The following is a 20,615-nucleotide window of genomic DNA, read 5'->3' on the forward strand; positions in this document are numbered from 1 at the left end:
GCAGCGGATCGGGATTAATACGTCATTGAACATTGCAAAACTGTCACGATTAAAGATGAGAAACCTTAAAAAAATCTGGAAAACTTCCTGTATGAGGCCGAGGGGAAACCCAAATAAAGTACTATGCAGGCACTAGGTCTGAGAAGGGTTAAGAACAAATGATCAGAGGTGTTGCACAAACTTTCATATGGTTTGTTGGGTGTGTCTGAGCAAACCAAGGGCTTTGTCTGTAGTCCAACAGACACTGAATGTAGCATGCAGCACAAACCTTTATGAAATGAGTTTGAGCTTTATTTTAAGCATTCAGCCAGTTGGGTAAATCAGTTATAAAAATACAAACACTATAACCTCCCATTAGGAAAAATCTATGTGATTCCAACATGCAGAAGTAGGTTTTTTAATATTTCATTGCAGCATTCGAGTAGGGCGGGGTCACACACTTTCATAACCGCATTTTAGATCACCCTTTTTTTTATCCAACGCAGGCACGGAAAACCATAAATCTAAAAGGTGAGACTATGTCTAAGAATTTTTTGGCCTTAGTTTATATATATACATGTTTAGTTTATGCTGTCTGTTGCTGCTTTTGTATTGTATTTTTGCTTTTGTATCAACTGTATTTTATGTGTTTGTATCACTTGTAAGGTGACCTTGGGTGACCTGGAAGGCACCTCTAAATAAAATGAATTATCTTATTTCAATCACTGCAACCTTTCATGCATTTATAAAATCACCTAGATTGTATTACCCTTAACTGTAGGAATCCAAGGAGTCTTGTAGATTTGTTGAAAACTTGTTCAAAACCAGAACCTCAAAAAAACAGTTGTTGAAAGTAGAAAACATGAGCTCAGCCTCAATTCATCCGTCACCGTTGAATGTGAGCCATTTAACTCGCACCAATGTGGTCTTTGTCTGCCCCCTGCTGGCAGTGCAGAGTACTGCCAATATCAACTGACTTCAAACCTATCTACTGTATATTTTTAAGGATTCATTAAACGTGGTCCATCCTCAAATATATCCTAGTGATGCTGAAAAAGATTTGCAAAGTCAATCCTGGAACCTGAAAGTGTCTGTTCCGAGTCATTGAGCTGAAGACCAACGTTAAACTGGGCCCTTTGGATAAGATGCCACACAGTGCAGCCATTATACAAAATGACTAAATACACCATCACACTTTTATCATTTGGTTATAAAGTAGAAAATAAATGTTAGAAAAGTGAAACTTAATTTGCTTTACTAGCCAAATCCTTTAGACCAAGTTATTCACCACTATATTTCCTTTTAGGCAACACTTCTGTGTGGAAATGTAAGAAGCCCATACCATCAAAACACAAATAGAATCCTTTAAATGGCATTGAAGGAAAATCCTTTATTTATCAGTTCAAAACAGAAAACCCATTTCGGGAGCCACCGAGACACATCACTTGTCTTCAAACACTTTCATTCCAAGTCATTTTTGCAGCACAGTAAGCACATGTGGCTGAGAGTCCATAGTTTTAATTGCTGGAATAGGAGTAGCGAGTGCTTTAGTTCGACATATCGGTGTCCTCTCACTTGAAGACCTTTCCTTGGTTGACGGCTTTTCCCACGTGCTTGAATTCCCCTTCCCAGGCAAAGTACTCCTTCACCATGGTCTTGCACTCCTCGCTGTTTGGATCCAGCTTGCGCCAATCGTATGATTCATAGTCGATCTGCCAGTCTTGAGACAGCTGGGAGGGAAATGTTGAATGAGTGAATTACCCTTGCTTGTCTGACATGCATCTCTACTACACAACCGCTAAATCACTATTGTCAAAAAGTTATCATTTATTTTTCTACGTCTAGAAAATAGACAACACCTGCTATATGGTAGACTATTAACTGCAAGTATCTCTGTTGGTTCCAAGAAAAACATCACAACAAAAAGTATGGATTACAGACAGTTGTGAGAACACTTTACGCCCGTTTATGCCCAAATCCTAAAATGTTGCGGATGAAATAAACTGTACTTTAATTTAAGAGATCCTTCACCTTCAGAGTCAGATTGCCACAGAGGCAATTTAAGATTATTAAACAGAATCCTATTTGTGGCCACGGCATGAACCAGCCTTTAACTCACTGATCAGAGATGACTGGGATGAAAATGGTCTTTGCTTTCTCTTCCCCCGTCAGATTAAGACTTGGTGCCATGATAGGACACCGCCTTGCCCAATGACAGGGGACATTACTACAGAGGAAATCTGGCTAACACCAGCCCCACAGTTCTTTTAATAGCCCCATACTGCATTTCATCTTATTTATGTGTGCATTTATGTGCGTAAATCGATGCACCAAAAAACAGATAAATGTTTGAGGCATGAGAAGTTATTGAAACAGAATATTATCAGTGTATTTGTTGGTTCATAAACTTACAGTGAAGGCTAGTTCCTGCCCTCTGAAGACCCAGAGGCCGGAAATGCTGCTGTCATTGTTGGTACCGAACAAGAGGACACTGGCAAAGGCATTCTTTCTGAGTTTGTCCAGGCGCTGGAACATACCTGGCGAATAAACAGTTAAAAAAAAGTCAACCTCACAATAAATTCATTAATTAGAACACTGCTACAGCTACATTATCCCTAGCCAAACTTTTTAAAGGGACTTTATGGCTTTTAATAATAATGAAAAAAAAAGACATTTAGGTTCAAACCACCTAAGTGCAGGCCTATTCCGATGCGGCTAAAATTAAGACTTAATGCCACGAGTCACTGCTTTCCTTGCTGAGAGGAGGAAAAGCACAGCTCAGTCATAGTTATGCAGAAGCTGCACTCCAGAGGTGAGAAGAAAAACAAACATTTCAAATCTGTTTTGGTTTCTTTCCTTCGAGTAATCATGAACACATAGTCGCTAAATAGCCGCCAAGAACTACAACCTTTAAGCCTGTCTACATCCCAACAGCAGGAGTATTTGTACGTTTCCTCCCAGCTTTTTGTGAATGAGGACTACGAACCCTGACATGGCCCAGCATGAGAAACGGGTTCTACCCCATGAAGCACCACAGTATACGACAAACTGTGCTGCACCTTTTTAAACAAACCATTTGAAAAAACATTTATATATTTTAAAAGCCAGTACGGCAGGTTGCTTTGTTGGTTCCAAGACAAATATCAAATTAAAGTGATGGATTACAAGTAGACAGTAGTGAGAGTTTATTTTAAGAGATCCTTCACCTTCAGAGTCAGATTGCCACAGAGGCAACTAAAGATTATTAAACAGAATCCTATTTGTGGCCACAGCATGAACCAGCCTTTAACTCACTGATCAGAGATGACTGGGATGAAAATGGTCTTTGCTTTCTCTTCCCCTGTCAGATTAAGACTTTGTGCCATGATAGGACACCGCCTTGCCCAATGACAGGGGACATTACTACAGAGGAAATCTGGCTAATCTGACCATATCTTAATGGTGCCTCCTGGTGTTTAACAAGCTCAGTCATGGTTATGCAGAAACTGCACTCCAGAGGTGAGAGGAGAAAAGACAAAAAACATTTCAAAATCTGTTTTTGTTCTTTTCTCCCGAGTAAAATCTTAAAAATGTGGTCACTAAATACCCGCCAATAACTAGAACTTTTAAGCCCATCCGCAATTCAACAGCACGAGTATTTGTACGTTTCCTCCCAGCTTTTTATGAATGAGGACTACGAACCCTAACATGGCCCGGCATGAGAAACGGGTTCTAACCCATGAAGCACCACAGTATATGACAAACTGTGCTGCACCTTTTTAAACAGTTTGAAAAAACATTGGGAACCCATTCTGAAACCCAAACATGTAAGAACATTCAAAACTTCAACAACGCCACCAAATCCTTTTTGATCAAGGTGCTCTTTGACACCCACCTGTGATAAGGTTGCAGCTCTTGAAGGTTTGCGTGAGCTCTTCTGGGTATTTGTACTGACTATACCAGATCGAGTAGCCTTCACGGTCATAATTCTCCCAGAAGTGAGGAAGTGCTACTGTCAAAGTGTCCTCGTTGGAATACTTCCTCTTGAACTCGTCCATGACAAATGTGCTGCAAAAATAAAATGCAGCAGATTTTCAGTAAATGTAGGGGTAGAAATGACGAAAGTGCTGAAACAAAGTTTGGAAAACAGTTCAATGAGCATGACAATATAAATATTACATCTTGATCCTCACTTAAGTTTATCACTTTATTTTGCCAATTTAACATATCTTTCAGAAATAAAATATTTCCTCCAAAATATTTAGGGGCTCTACAGTACCACAATCTGAGTGTGGGATTTTCATTTCTGGAGGGCGACAGACCCAAAGAGTATTTAAAAGTAATGAAACCATAATGAATCCTTCTTTATAGTCATATTCAAATTTGAACGGAGGACGGTGCTCCGGTTTGATTTATGGCCACAGCATGAACCAGCCTTTAACTCACTGAATTGGAGACGACTGGGATGAAAATGGTCTTAGGTCTCTCTTCCCCCGTCAGATTAAGACTTTGTGCCATGACTGGACACCGCCTTGCCCAATGACAGGGGACCAGCCATTTCCTCTCATTGTTCTTATCAGCGCTGTTCCCACCCAGAGTAAGCTGCAAATACGACATGCGCTCTATTGATCATGTACACTCGTGGTTACCTTTTTGCCAAGTGCGCAAAGGGGTCCTTTGTTTTGGGCTCTGCAGCCAAAGCAGCATCACAGTCATCCATTTCTTCTTCTGGGTCAGGTTTCTTTTCTTCCTTTTTCTTTTCCTTCTTCTCCTGGGGCTTGGCTGCCTCTTTTCCACCTTTCTCTTTCTTGGCAGGAGCTTCTTTCTTGGGCTGCATTTCTGCAAACTTCTTGGCTGGAAGAAAAGAACAAAAACATGTTTTCTTTTCAATTATCAGGAAGTGTTTAACTAAATTCTTAGAAAAACTTATGAAATATGGAAAGACAGTTCAAAAACTACCGCAACGCTATAATTCTGTGCATCCCAGTATTGTAATAAGTATTGATCATTTTTAGTTCAATACTTGTGGTGTAGTTTGGTAAATAAAGTTATGCAGTTACATTTTAAGTCGAGATGTTTAAATCCAAGGCAGCTTTTATAGAAGTGAAAAAATTGAAGCTTCACACTTTGATCAAAGTATTGGGGAGCATGAAAAAGTAAAGGTTTGGATAGCCAATAATGCATTTAAGATTGATCTGACTATCAACTGTGCAAGCATCTCTTTTGGTTCCAAGAAAAATATCACAACAAAAGGTATGGATTACAAGTAGACAGTTGTGAGAACACCTATAGGCCCGTTTATGCCCAAATCCTAAAATTTTGCGGCTGAAATAAACTGTACTTTAAGAGATCTTTCACCTTCAGAGTCAGATTGCCACAGAGGCAACTAAAGATTATTAAACAGAATCCTATTTGTGGCCACAGCATGAACCAGCCTTTAACTCACTGATCAGAGATGACTGGGATGAAAATGGTCTTTGCTTTCTCTTCCCCCGTCAGATTAAGACTTGGTGCCATGATAGGACACCGCCTTGCCCAATGACAGGGGACATTACTACAGAGGAAATCTGGCTAACACCAGCCCCACAGTTCTGTTAACAGCCCCATACTGCATTTCAATGCAGTCCAAACATTTAATCTTATTTATGTGTGCATTTATGTGCATAAATCAATGCACCAAAAGACAAATTGAAAAGAAAACATGTTTTCTTTTCAATTATCAGGAAGTATTCAACTAAATTCTTAGAAAAACATATGAAATATGGAAAGACAGTTCCAAAACTACCGCAACGCTATAATTCTGTGCATCCCAGTATTGTAATTGTAAGTATTGATTATTTTAGTTCAATACTTGTGGTGTAGTTTGGTAAATAAAGTTATGCAGTTACATTTTAAGTCGAGATGTTTAAATCCAAGGCAGCTTTTACAGAAGTGAAAAAATTGAAGCTTCACACTTTGATCAAAGTATTGGGGAGCATGAAAAAGTAAAGATTTGGATAGGCAATAATGCATTTAAGACTCATCTCTGCCCGTGACTCACCATCAAACTGGGCCATCTTCTCGCACAGCTTGACTTCTCCAAGAGCAGCCTTGAACTGAGGCTGGTTTACACAGGTGACGAACCAACGTGTAACATTTGGGTAAGGCTGACGGAAAGATGGCTCCAAAACCTGCACAGGAAAAAATGTTATGGACCTTCTGGAGAGCATCCTAGCCGAAATATCAGTCCAAAGCTCAGTGATGGCTAGAAGATACGTCAAAAGTACTCTGCAAGTGGCCGTTTGTGTGAATGTCGTACCTGTTTGTAGAGCCACAGCATGGAGCAAACCACTGTGATGTCGGCGAGGCTGACTCTCTCCCCGACAAGGAAAGTGCGGGTGTTCAGGTGTTGGTTCAGCACTGCGAGGACCTTCTTCACATCCTCCTTGGCTTGCTCAGTTGCCTAGACAGATCCAATAAGAAACCTTCATTTGAAAAGGCCACCACACATAATTGAGATCTACTCGAATCAGGACGCTGTGCTCTGGCCTGCAGACCACGTTCCATTGCAATCGCCAAATGTCACGGTGATGCCGCTTCAATTAGACCAGAAAATGTTGAGCTTCATACCTGCTTGTTGAACTGCATGATTCCCAGAGTGGGGAAGACCCACGCACTGGCTGGAGGGATGATCTCAGAGTCAGCGAAGCTCACCCACTGCAGGACCTGGGCAGCTGCCTGAGGAGTGGCACCACGCAGGACATCATTGCTCACTGCAGGTGGAAAGATGTAAATCTGCTATTTTGCCAGTTGTTTAATTACACAGCCTTTGTAGAGAAATTATTTACAGAATGGACTTTCACGACACGAGGTATTTAACTTGGATTACACAAAAAACGACCACAAATCTGCACACTTGACTTGTCAAACAAGTCACCGTGTTGTATTCTGCATCATCCACGCAGAAATGTCTAAACCCAGTTATTTTACTTTTTTAACCTATAAAAGGACCCATGATTACACAGATGTCACACTGCCTTTAAAGGTCCTGGACAGTTCATGACACATGTGGTCACCTCAGTCTGTTTTTTTGCACCCCACATTTTTTTGGATGGATCTGAGTTCTTACGGGTTAAGACTATTTAAACTACATTTGTGGCCACAGCATGAACCAGCCTTTAACTCACTGATCAGAGATGACTGGGATGAAAATGGTCTTTGCTTTCTCTTCCCCTGTCAGATTAAGACTTTGTGCCATGATGGGACACCGCCTTGCCCAATGACAGGGGACATTACTACAGAGGAAATCTGGCTAATCTGACCATATCTTAATGGTGCCCCCGGTGTTTTTAACAAGCTCAGTCATGGTTTTGCAGAAACTGCACTCCAGAGGTGAGAGAAAAGACAAAAACTATTTCAAATCTGTTTTTGTTCTTTTCTCCAGAGTAAAATCATAAAAATGTGGTCACTAAATACCCGCCAAGAACTAGAACTTTTAAGCCCATCTGCAAATCAACAGCATGAGTATTTGTATGTTTCCTCCCAGCTTTTTGCTTTTTTGGATGGATCTGAGTTCTTACGGGTTAAGACTATTTAAACTACACCAAGTCTAGCAAGTACACAACTTTAGAAAGTATAACACAGCAGAGTGTAAAATAAATTAATTTCAAAGCATGAAACTTACAGTAATGAGCAATGGCATTACTCTCAAACAGACAGAAGCCGTCGTCTCCCTGGAAGGCAGGTACCTTTAACCAATGAAAAAAAATCTATTAGATATCTAAAACAGACTTAAATAGTGCATGCAAGATGGTTTAAGCCAGGGGTGTCCAAAGTCGGTCCTCGAGGGCCGGTGTCCTGCATGTTTTAGTTTCCTCCCTGCATCAACACACCTGATTCTGATTAACGGTCGTAGCCACTGTGTCATCAAAGTCTGGTTAGTTCTGTTGATGACCAAGCTCCTTATCAGTGTGATAATAATAATTAAAAAAAAAAAAGACACATCTAAAACATGCAGTACACCGGCCCTCGAGGACTGACTTTGGACATCCCTGGTTTAAGCTCTTTCCCCCTCAATTACACTGTACAATTAACTGGCAACATTTTATTAACGGTGGCATTTCATTCTTGGACCATTCCCATGTGGACGTGGGTCCCCATGGAGCGGTTCCCCTCACCTTGCCCAGAGGGAAGTTGCTGAGGAAGGCAGGACTGCGGTTCGTCTGGCCGAAGGTGAAGGCAGGGGAGTTGCTGGCCACTTTGAGGCGAGCACCGCTGTACTGGGCAGCGATCTGGGCCTTGAAGGCCCGCCAGTTCTCTGGGTAGGTGTACAGAGTCTGGAAGGAAAGGCAGACAAAACTCATCAGCTTTTAAACAGTCACAAGCAATTTAGCAAAACCGTTCTAAGCATTATTTTATCATAATCTCCCTGGTTTGGCCAATAAGTGCCCATAAGTCATACTTATTCTCACTACCTCAAACTGCTGCACCTTAAAATGTTTATAATTTTGTACATAGAAATTCCACTTTTGTCTATTGTTCATTTGTTTATTTAACACCATAGAGAGCGAAACTACCGGAGTCAAATTCCTTGTTGGACATTGTTCCAACCTGGCCAATAAAGCTGATTCTGATAAGGCAATTGCTGTTTTACTAATTAATGTATTTTCTTTTCCTGGCAATTAAACTTATGTTATTTAATGTTAACACCTGAAACTGGATAAAACTGAAAACAAAGGGAGCAAACAGGCCACTCTTAATGATGTTCACAAATGAACAAAGCCATCCTGTGAGGATGATGCACCATTTAAAGATGACTGCGCAAACATCATAGTTGACCTGGAAAAGGCCAGACTAAAACGTGATAAATATAGGCCAGCGCTGAGTAGTCTATTTATATTCACCAGAATTGAACAATGAATGAGTTTCATTTATGGGGCTTTAATTAATTCATTAGCCACCACTTCTGCTAATAAAACCCACTATCTATGAGCTTACTACACTCAGACTGAACAACCCAAAACAAACTACACTTTATGACTTGATTGGAGCGAAAATCCCGTGAAAAGTCAAGTGCTGTTTTCTGGTCTGAGATAAGGTAACGTGGCACAGCCCTGAGCGTCCAGGTTAGCAGGAGCTAACTCAGCCTAAACACTGCACAACCCGCCCCAAATAAACACTTACACAGCCACCAAACACCACGGGGAGGTGGTTGATATGATTAAAGGCTTAATAAAAGTGCAGATGGCTGTGATTTAAAGCGGATTGCGATAGAGGAGCGTGAAGAAAGCCCCATGACTCGCCATCTCTCCATCTTACTCACCCCTGCCGCCATCTTCAGGACGAGAGAAAGGAAGAGCGACGGCGCGCCTCGCTGACGTAATAACGGCCGCCCGACGTGCGCGCTCCCGAGTCTTCCGCGTTCACGTTTCAGCGTCATTTTGCCTTTGCAGCATCCTTGTGAAGCGTTGTCACATACTCAGATGGTTATAAAATATTTAATACCTCCTAGAACTTCTCCCAGTTGCGTTAGTCTGATGTTGAGGAAATAACTAACTTAAAAAGACACAAATGTTTAAAAACTTAAAAAATACTTTATTACAGACCTAGCACACAAAACAAAATAAGTACAGTCAGCATAAAGAAACTTCATGTGGAATGCCACTTTAGTTTATAAACTTCTATTCCGATCACAACGTTACTTTAGGTTTTAACGTTACATTTGAAAAAGAAAAAAGAAAAACAAAAAAAAAATTTTAAATCAGCAAGTGTAGGTTTGTACAGCCTGAGATGTGTGCTTCACTGAGACAACTCAGCTCACAAGACCTGAAAATGAAAACAGAAAAGTCAAATTCTGAATTGTAGAACAAACTACACAGCAAAAGATATAACATTTTATAAATATTTCAATAGTTGCACACATGGAGTCCCCACAACCAAACTGTAGCACCAAAGACTGTCCAAAGTGTGAACCAGGTATTTCTTGTTGCAAAAAACAATTGTTCATCAATTCAAGTTTAGCAAGTAAACCAACTATCTGTATGACAATGAAATGTGGTTTAATTTTAATACTCACCCAGATAATCATCCATGAGAGATCCAATAGCAAACTAAAAAAAAAAGAGAGAGAGAAACCTTGTTTTTGAGTTTTCTGAAAACTGACATACATTAACTGCAGATGCAGATTTTTTGCAGATGTAGTGAAATCACATTAGGATTCTTAAGTAAACAAAGACACTTACAATGTCATTCTTATCCACTCTTGTTCCCACAATCTTCAGCCGGATCTCGTCATCTTGCTGGATTACAATATCCTTTGAAATGATATAAGAAAGCATCTTTAAATGCCACAATGAGGGAGAAAAAAAACAAGAACAAAAGAGCAACACACCGAACCACAACTCATTTTGATGCAGAACTGATGAAATTGATGTTGCTCTTGCTGTCGAGGATTTCAAGGTATCCTTTTGGTTCCAGAAAATACTATGAACACGTGTGTGATTATAACTCACAAATAATTTACCTGCATTTTTTTAATTAAAGAAAAAAAGTAAGATTCTTTTTTTTTCCCACCGGAAAAAAAAAATGTATTTGTTTGCTTCCTTGGCAAGGAATTGTGACAAAAAGTAATGATTCATTCATATTCATACCTCATCAACTGTCTTGTAGCAAGGTGGATTAGAATTGGGGTCAAATTCCATTTCTGATGGGATGGACTGTAAAAAGAAGGTTATTTTTCATGAGATACAAAATGTTCACTGTTCATTAAAAACCAAAATTTGTATCGAAGGAAACAAATAAAGTTTGCTTCAAAATGTGAAACTGACTCACGTGGCGAGAAATGAAGCAAGACATGGGACCTATTTCTGTGAACAGTCCAACCTGCAAGAAACAATTACATAAAGAAAAACATTTATTTGAACTCAGCACACTAACTGTAAAAGTAAGTGACTGTTTGACTGTATACGATTCATCCGGATGTTTATTTCACAGGTGAATGAGAGGAAACAAAAGGATCACCGACTACATTTACATAAGCAATAATTTCAAAATTATTGAGACTTTTCTGAAAAAGACAATATCCCAGGTGTTTGTACAAATTGCATGTTTACACGAGATCATTTCCTGATCCAGATTTACCCGGGGACAGTTTGGTCAATGACATGTCTCTGAGGTTCCTACGTCTTGTATCAGCCTGTGGGGGAATGCATGCAGTTCAAATAAAAAGTAGTGAACTTTTTAATGTCCTCTAATGTCTAGCAGCATTCACTTTAACTGTGTTCCTAAGAGGAATATTGACACTGTGATCTGTAAGGAGAGTTGGGAGCAGGTAAGAAAGTCTGAATATATGGAGAGGAATGATGGTGAAGCACAGCGAGACATATTATGCATATGTAAATAAAAGGGAAGCAGGCTGAACACTGAGCAGAGATGAAGAGGGGTCAGGAGTTTAATTAAGAAATGCACCAATTGCAGTTTTCTTTGCCGAGTCCCATTTTTGATATTCTTGAAGGTCTGACCTGACAATAGTAATTTAGGCAGAGTCTCATTTTCTTTCTTAGAACTGTGATCAGCTGGATCCATCAACTAATTCATCAATGAAAGAAAAAGCGCACACTCGGGAGGTTCAAGCTGTTTTAGGGGATGAATTAAGTTTACTGTCTGAAATGTTCTGGTTGTTGCCATTACTCCACAAGTTATTCTGTTTCTTATAGGTTGAACAAATGACTTTTTTTTTTTTGTCAGTTCTCACATAACATGCCCCCTCCCCTGATTCTGCTCACCAGCTAATCCATTAGTGCATCTCTAGTTTGAATACTTGAGCTCAACTGTGCAGAGCCATGGGGAGTGTGGAAAAGAGGTGAGGAGGTGGCTGCAGGCATGGTGGGGTGGGTGGAGATGAGTGTCTTTGTTAATCTATGATAGTAGAAGAGCAGCAACAGCAAAAGGAAAGGTTTGCAGGACAGAAGTGAGACCCGTCCTCCAAGCTTTGGAAAGAGCAGCACTGACCAACAGACAGGAAGCAGAGCCGGAGGGGGCAGAGCTGAAGATGTTAAGATTTTCTTTGGATGTGATGACAATGGACAGGAGTGAAAACAGATACATTAGAGGACCAGCCTGAGTTGGAGATCTTGGAGACAAAGTCACAGATGCTAGATTGACATGATGTGGACACATAAAGTGGAGGGGTAGAAAATACACCGGGAGAATGATACTGCAGCTGGAGCTGCCAGGGAGGAGTGGAGGAGAAGACCAAACAGAAGATTTCTGAAGGGGGTGAAAGAGGATACAGCTGGTGGTGTCACAGAAGAAGATGCAGAAGGCCATAGTGATCCCTGAAGGGGAAGTTTAACTTCTTGTTTTTAGTGTTATTGTTGTTTTAGTCCACTGACATTTCACAGCTTACACATCTGTAGGACAGTTGGTGTCCCAAAATGCTGCATGAACCCCAAAAAGACAGTATATTGCAATTAAGGCCTTCACAAGTTTACAATTATGTAACTAAGACTGGAAAACCCACGTCTGTGGGTTTGTGTGTAGTGTGTATAATGTGAGTACAGTTGGTTATGACCTTATTTGGACTAAGGTTTCTTATTCAGAGAATCATCTTGGGTGGGTCAATGTCAGAGTATTGTGGTCCATGTAAACCGATGGGGTGTCTGATTCCATTCCTCGAGGGTCACCGCCATGCACGTTTTAGATGTTTCCCAGCCCCAACACACCTGATACAAATGACTGCATGGCAGATTAAAAATGATGATCAATTCATTCCAGGTGTGTGTATGCAAAGAAACATCTAAAACATGCAGAGCAGCAGCCCTTGAGGACCAGAATTGGACACCCCTGATGTAAACAATGTCAGATACCGTAAACTATATATATTTTTTGACTAGTTTATAAAAGGAATTAAAATATTGTACTTAGAAGGTGATATTATGGACATTTGAAAATGCCATCAAGCGTTTTAGCGTCAACATTAAGCTTTGTATCACACAGATCACAGAGGTGGAAACCAGTGTGCCTCATCTTTCTTCAGCAGTAAATCTGTAAAGTGACAAGTAAACCAGCGCTGTGTCCACTCTTACCTTGTTGACCTGAGTGACCACAGCGTCCACCACTTCTCCTTTAAACGGGCGGAACACGATGGCCTTGTACTTCACTGGATAGAGGACAAAACCTCTGCCTGGCTGGATCACACCCGCCCCAATGTTGTCAATAGTGGTGACTGCGATGACAAAGCCATACCTGGAAAAGGGGTGGGGGCAAGAGAAAGGATGTCAAGTTTTTCGATCCAGAAAGGAAAAAGGGATACAAGCAGGAATTGTCATGCATTCAACAAATGTTTATAACCGAGACTCACTTGCCAGTACAGGTACCCTCAACTTCTGTGAAAAGCTTCTGCTTCACGGTGTTCAGTAGATTGGGACCGAAATATCTGGGGTGTAGTAAGATTTCGTGTTCCAAAGAAATCTGTGGACACAATTAAAAGTATTTCACTAAGTATTTCTCTTTATAGTTAGGTATATAACGCTGCAATGCGTTCCTGCGAATAAGAATATAATATTGCTGGTGCTCCCTCACAACAGACACAAGAGGGAAACCAGAACTATTGTCTGCCACATATATTGACATTCAACAAAAATTTAAATAAAAAAAATAAAAAAGTTTTTGAAACCATCCCCTTCCCATGACCATGCTGAGCAGAATAACGCTGCAAAACAAAACATACATCAACCCTATTGGCCGTCCCATACCGGCAGATTATTTTGTGTACTTACATGGTAAAACATATTTGATTTATTATCCAATCACTCTTTAATTAACCTTCCTTTTGGCTTTATAACCCGATCTGTTTACGGCGCAGCGTATTCAACAAGAATCATGGAGCATAAAGCTTATTTCCCACAAAACTCTCTCTTCCGGGTCACAGGCTGAACTCATGACGTCACTGCTTTAACAAACACAACGTAAATACATTTTTCTTTCCTTTTGCCAACAAGGCACTCCTAGCGTGGAAACTGCTACTATATATCCAACAAATGTATATTTTTCTAAATTCTTAAATATTGAAAATAACTGCACTTTTTGCAACGTGGAACCAGAAACCAGAACTATTCTACCACTGTGCTCGATCTTTTATTTTCTGGTCTCAATTTGAATATATAGTGTCTAAAATCAGGATAAACATCTCAATTGACTGTAGGAGTGTGATATTCTACTTTGTCCATGAAGAAAATGACATCACCTTTATTATAAACGTGTTTATTCTGTATGGCAAATTTCACATTTGCAAATGTAAATACCCCAAAACTCCACCCCACTTTAAAGGTTTCTTACTTGAGTTTAAAGAGTACATTAAATCCCTTAAACTAATTGACACCAAACAAAGTATAACATAAACCGATATATGCGAGAAGTTTTTTTTAAAGATGAATACTGTATTTACATTTTACTTATTAATCTTTTCTTTTTTCATATTTTATTTATTCACTCCTTTATGTGTCATTCTCCTTATGCCGCGTTCCATTTGTCCTCGGAAGTGGGGATTTCCCAGTTCCCAGTCGGAATTTTCAACTGGAACGCCCCTCGAAGTGGGATTTCCCACTGGGAAAGTGGGAGAGTCTTCAACACCCCCGAGTTCACATTCCAAGATGGCTGCCCCGGTTGTAAACAGTAGAAGAGAGCTCTGTAAAAAATTCGTAGCACTTCATTCTAGTTTTGGTCACACTAAATCAGTCGTATACAAGTATTGTTCGGCATATATATGCTGCTATAGTGTAATTTACATTTTTCATGTGGTATATGCGAACTACAAACTTGTTTACCTACTTTGTAACTGGAACGCTGATAACTCGGCTGTGACGTTATTCCCAGTTCCGAGTTCCGACTTCCGAGGTAAATGGAACGCAGCAGTAAATTTACCATCACAATCGCGAGTCCACATCGGATAAGGCTCGCCCTCTGGCGGTCAGGAGGAATAAATGCAGGCGGGGTAAAAAAAAACAAAAGGAGAAGCAGGCGTGGCTGGATGCTGCGCTCTGATTGGTTACTTTCACTGGGCTGATAAAAACCACGCGGAAAAGCAGAAAATACGTATTTGACCACATGACGGGAAATACACCACTAATAACACCGCCGATGTTCTCGTTTTCGAAGATAACTTAACCAGGATTTATTTTTGAGAGACTGGTGTTGGTTGATTTAGCAGTACAATTAATTACAATTTCACACTTTGTGTGACGTTTAAAATTATTCCGAGAAAATATCTGGGAACTATCCGTGTGTGAATTTAATATCCCATCAGTCTGTTTTTGTTTTTTTTTAGCTGGGTGATATGGCGAGTAACGTCGTCTCCAAGTTGTTTCGTCCACCTGCATTTTCACCGCTTGTAAGTTGTTGAATAAACTTCTTCTCGTACGGTGTAGGTGTTGAGTTCAAGGTCTGGGTGCTTCATGGGAATTCTCTGTTTCCCACACAGGTGTGTCTCTGGTCCAGGAGCGTGTTGCGGGGAGAGAAAGCTGCAGTGACGGGCAGCAGACGGGCTTTCTGCGAGGCTCCTCCGGAGAAAATCAGTCGCTATCCGATCCCTTACAAGAAAGACCTGCCCTATGATATAGTGGAGCTGATGGAAGAAGTTAAGTCAAAGGTAAATGAGTACAACCCAGGTATTTCAGCTCACTTCACACATTGGTGTATTGATCCCTGCTAAACGTTTCCTTACAGGGAGGCTTTTTACCCAATGTCTTCAAAGTGCTCTCTCACAGGCCGGCAGAGTTCAGGGCCTTCTTCGCCTACTACAATGAACTCATGAACAAGGAGACAGGTGTGTGTGTTTCTTTCACTTCTCCAGTCAACATTTAAACTCTTGAGCATCCAAACCACTAAAAATATCTGTAAGACCAGCATCTATCAATTAATTTGTACACGTAATTTTTAGTGATGCACCGAAATGAAAATTTGTGGCCGAAACCGAAACCGAAAATAATAATAAACACTTGGCTGAATACAGAATAACATACCGAACATGGTTCTTCGCAGTTTTTCCATTTATTTTGCCAATTTTTTCACCATTTCATATATCAAATAAATGTACTTTAACTATGCTTTTCAAAGAAAAAAATCTTTTACAAAATTACAAGGTAGAAATATTTATTGAACATGAAGAACTGAACATTTCCCAGCATTTTTTTTTAAATATTCCAGCAGACATTATACCAACAAAGCACAATAACTTAAAATAAATAAATTGGAAAAATAATCTTTTTGGCCATCGTTGAGCTTACATTAGGCCTATAACTGACTGCTGAAAAATTTTAACATAGGCATTAAAACAAAAAAATGCATTAAAGTGCATTGTAAAAAAAGTGAAAAATAACTGGATAAAATAAAGAAAAAGAAAATCACTCCCTTTCCCAAACAAGTATTAATATGGGAAAGGGATTGATTTTCTTTTTATTTATTTTGTTTTATCCACTTCTTTTGCATCATCTAAACATGCCGTTATTAATTGTTCGTTTTTTTTCCCCACTTATTCCACAGAACACCGAAAGTGTTTTTTTTTTTGCTATTTTCGCCCGAACAATTTTGGTTACCGAACATTCGGTGCATCACTAGTAATTTTACTCTTCATTTGCACTGATGTGACCAGGACTTTTCAGTGACTGCATTCAATTCTATTGTGCAATTAATCAATCGATCAATACAATGCGGTCATTGGCTTTCACATCAGTTACTACCCATGGCTAAATGGCCTCATCCAAAGGTTTTGCAAGCACTTGAAGACTCCATCAGAGGGTCTCAGATGAAAAACGTATGAGTCCTCGTGTGTGTCAGAGAAGCTTTCTGTCAGTCACAGCACAGCTGCAGCGACAGTGCCTTTAAGGCCCGTCCTGTCCTGACGGCGACTGACTCACACTGGCAAAGTCACGGGACAAGATTTTTATGCAGGACACATTCTTTCAAGACCACAATTCATCACGTCCAGTTGACGCTGCGTAGAGCCTCCTCAAGCTGAATGTCCCTCCTATTTTAGCTGTTGATCACACGATGGCAGGTAGGGAGGTTGAGCCTGTGCTCCGTGAATCAGGTCTAAGGGTCGTGCAGGTCAGCACAAGGACACACTTCCTGTTTCAGTGCAGCTGCTTTTGCAGCTGGCTAACGTGTCACCCTGTCAATACACAGCACATGTCGGCACAGACATAAAGGGCATAACTCTATGTATGTTAAAGTATTTGCAACGTCTTTTAAAATATATGTAATATTTTTCCAAAAAGTCCTCAGTTGGGTTCATAGGCTCTTTTTGTTACAAAAAGTAATGTTTTTATGGAGCTCCCTTAAAACAATTTCTTTGTATTCATGGTGAATTTAATTAAAGCCCTTCGAAACACTGGAAAATAAATCTTTCTTCATAGAATAGTCTTGTCCAAAGAAATTAGCAGGAAAAGTACATTCAGACAGCAGCCTAGAAACTTTGATTCAGAGATGCTGTTTTTACTTGTATCTTGGAGAAACTCCGTATTGCTGGCTGTATGACCACCCAAACACCTGGCTGGCACCTGCTGCCTGCCGGCTGATAATGTTGGTAACAGGAAGCCCATTTTAAAAACTATTATAACAAGAGATGTTCCTGTTTGCCATATAGTGAGCTTTCAGAAAGTATATCTAATTAAGGTCTGAATAATACAACTCCTCTTACTACCACAAAACACATCACGATCACTCTCCTCCCAAACCAGTTCAAGCCACAGCAAGCTCTGATGTCTTTCTCTTTAATATTTGAGAATCTGGGTTATTTATTTATTGTTTTAACATATTTCACACATCTTCCAGGCAGCTTAACCAAGGCAGACCGTGAGCTGATCGTCGTGGCAACCAGCATCCACAACAAGTGTCTTTACTGTGTGGTCTCCCACAGTGCACTGCACCGCATCTATTCCAAGAATCCCACTCTCTCTGATCAGGTATGATCTCCCAGTGATTTCCTCCACTTATTGATGGGCTGAGTCATGTTTTTGTTTTGTAATTTCAGACAAAAAATTTCTTATTTGATGTATTTAAACATGAAAAGCTCTATAGATACATTTTTATTAGATTTTACTTGTTTATAAATTTTTTCACGTTTAGTATTGAAGAAGAAAAAGTAGGCTACGTGGTTCATGAAACTAAAATGAAACACAAAATAGACATTTAAACAGAGTTTAAGGGAACCAATGAACCACACAAAGGACTCCGGTTCCTCGCAGCTTTAGGAGAAAAGACCTGGACATCCTATAATTACCCTTCTGATAAAATATGCTGCCAGTATTTTCAAAATCCTCAAAGTGTATTGTAGCGCTTACAGTGACTAATGTCACTACGCATCCTAGTTGGAGGGAAGTAGAAACGGGTTCTAATAGCAAGCTATTTCTCAGTTTTAATCTTTCGTTAAAACGTGAAAGGTACTCAGAAAAGGGATTTACATGATTGTCTGTTTTACTTGAGTTTCTTTCTGAATTATCAGAACACGGGCAGCTCCACTGGCCCTTAAATGAGTAGTTTTTCAAGGCCTGACTCAAGCTGAATCTTTCTCCCTCTCTCAGGTCGTTGTTAACTACGAGAATGCAGACCTCCCACCTCGGGAGCGCGCAATGCTGGACTTCGCCATGGCTGTGTGTCGCTCCGACACCATCACGGAGCAGCATTTCCAGTCCCTGGAGGACGTTGGCTTCGACCGCGAGGATGCCTGGGACATCGCGGCCATCGCTGCTTTCTTTGCCATGTCCAACCGGCTCGCCCACCTCACCGACATGAGGCCCAACCCTGAGTTCTTTAACATGGGCCGTGTGCCACGGGACAAGAGCAAGGAAAAGTGAGACGCGGTAGAGTGGTGGTACGGATGGATTGTCTGCAGGGCAGAAAGTCGTGTGAGGAATACTGCAGCCAAAACGTTGTTCTTGTTTCCTTCTCTTTGTTCACGTGTGGTGAAAGGAGAGCTGTTTGATCTGCCAACAAGCAATGCAGGTTGTCCACAGTCAGGATGTGCTCAGATCATGATTCAGTTCGGCAGGTTGACCGACCAAAAACCCATGAATCAGCTCTTGCTATTGATCCTTAGGTAAATGCCGAACATCACCCAGGAGTCTCTTTCTGCAGTTTTTCTTGGGTTGTTGAACATTGTAGCTTTCCTGCTGACTCTTTGCTCTTGAATGTGTTTCATTTCTGTTCTGATGCTAATGTCACGTGAAAGACTGCCTTTAAAAACTAGTGAGCACTACGCCGATGGAGAAGCATGCATGAGATGCTACGATGATGTGAGATTATTTACTGGTGTATTTTGGATTTAAATTTAACTAATCTTTCCTCTGTTCTGTTGTAGAAGTTGTGTTCATTTATTTCCTTTGGCATTTATACATTTATGTGCTTAATTTGACCATTTTCACAGTTTGACTGACAAAAATCCTTTGTTGTCTTTAGATGTCAGATGCTAGAGATGGTTTAGGTATTAGAAATTAAGGTTCAGAAAATAGTTTTGTGTTAAAGCTAAAACTATAAAAACATTTGAGTAAAGTCTGCTGCTTGTTTTTGAGTTTCACCGTGTTACTCTAATTCACAGTTTAAGTTTAAATGTCGATCTGCTTTCTGAAATCTTATGTTTGTCTTATTAAAATGGAAATGTGTATTCAATATTGTAGTCATCATTTGAAGTGATGTTTTCTGCCACCGGATGGCACTAGATCCATGTACATGCAATAACAACTGTACCTCTGATGACCCGGTACAGCTACATTTTAAGGAGACGTCAGCCATCATAACCCCCGTCTTTAAGATCTGAAGTTTCCCTTGAGACTATTTACTCAGCACAGAGGACCAAACATGATCTTAGGTATAATTATCATTTATTTTCATTGGTTTTATTCATCGATAAAGTGACAAAGTTCTGTTCCCTGATCTCATATCTGCATGCAGCGTTTTCTCTCACAGTTTTCTGTCTGAAGTCATACAAGTCAAACATGCCTACAGGCATAAGCAAAGGATTATCTTTGGTCTGCATGTGTAAGGCATGAACGCTGGCTCACGCACTCAAAAACTTGAATATTTAAGAGATAACGTGGGAACAGATCTAAACAAAATAACGGATTTGACTTCTGACAAGAAGTATCAGAAAATCTAACTGTCATTCAGCCTTGGTATTTACTGCTGTGAAGCGGTTTTAGATTAGATTATCCTTTATTTCTCCCTCAATGGGGAAACTCACTTTGTGCAGCAGCAGTACACTTAACACACACATGCAGGGGAGGGGTAGAAAAGTAAAACATATATAATTACAATATAAACGGTATATACATTGGAATGAAAATAAAAGTAGTGCAGTACGGGAAAGAACGAAAAAAAAATGTATCTAGGTACCGGTACACACACACACACACACACACACACACACAATGAGGCTTATTGTTGAACCCTGAGTGAGCCCTTTGATGTCAGTAAAGGTCATTTCACAGATATATTTTTCTCTCTGGGACAATTCTCTACGTATTTCCTTGACAAAGTGTCATGAAACTGCTCATGTACTATTACAGATGCTCAATAATCCATGACTCTCACGACCTGTGTTCAAATAAAAGGCTCGATGCGAGGCTTACTTTATGGCTTGCAGCAGCCCTGCATCACTCAAACTGGAATAGAAAAGAGTAGAGTGG

General features: G+C 40.2%; 3 protein-coding genes across 3 annotated transcripts; 1 reads left to right on the forward strand and 2 right to left on the reverse strand.

Annotated features, from left to right (window-relative positions):
* Window positions 1-1,349: 1,349 nt before the first annotated feature.
* eef1g (eukaryotic translation elongation factor 1 gamma) lies at window positions 1,350-9,402 on the reverse strand. Its single transcript, XM_061725463.1, has 10 exons — window positions 9,260-9,402; window positions 8,115-8,273; window positions 7,622-7,685; window positions 6,568-6,710; window positions 6,257-6,400; window positions 5,999-6,128; window positions 4,608-4,812; window positions 3,854-4,026; window positions 2,392-2,516; window positions 1,350-1,709 (listed from the first exon to the last, which is right to left on the reverse strand). Exons 1-10 carry the CDS (start codon window positions 9,374-9,376, stop codon window positions 1,551-1,553), a joined length of 1,419 nt encoding a protein of 472 aa, XP_061581447.1. The 5' UTR covers window positions 9,377-9,402; the 3' UTR covers window positions 1,350-1,550.
* Window positions 9,403-9,508: 106 nt separating this feature from the next.
* On the reverse strand, window positions 9,509-13,852 carry polr2g (RNA polymerase II subunit G). Its single transcript, XM_061725464.1, has 8 exons — window positions 13,716-13,852; window positions 13,298-13,407; window positions 13,023-13,182; window positions 10,768-10,818; window positions 10,587-10,652; window positions 10,179-10,250; window positions 10,013-10,046; window positions 9,509-9,762 (listed from the first exon to the last, which is right to left on the reverse strand). Exons 1-8 carry the CDS (start codon window positions 13,725-13,727, stop codon window positions 9,749-9,751), a joined length of 519 nt encoding a protein of 172 aa, XP_061581448.1. The 5' UTR covers window positions 13,728-13,852; the 3' UTR covers window positions 9,509-9,748.
* Window positions 13,853-15,007: 1,155 nt separating this feature from the next.
* On the forward strand, window positions 15,008-19,599 carry si:ch211-175m2.5 (uncharacterized protein LOC568697 homolog). Its single transcript, XM_061726315.1, has 5 exons — window positions 15,008-15,325; window positions 15,416-15,583; window positions 15,661-15,760; window positions 17,767-17,897; window positions 18,516-19,599. The coding sequence occupies exons 1-5, from the start codon at window positions 15,272-15,274 to the stop codon at window positions 18,786-18,788; spliced, it is 726 nt and encodes a 241-aa protein (XP_061582299.1). The 5' UTR covers window positions 15,008-15,271; the 3' UTR covers window positions 18,789-19,599.
* The last annotated feature ends 1,016 nt before the right edge of the window (window positions 19,600-20,615 follow it).

This window comes from Cololabis saira, chromosome 7 (genome assembly GCF_033807715.1).
Source record: "Cololabis saira isolate AMF1-May2022 chromosome 7, fColSai1.1, whole genome shotgun sequence".
NCBI classification, from domain to species: Eukaryota; Metazoa; Chordata; class Actinopteri; order Beloniformes; family Belonidae; genus Cololabis; species Cololabis saira.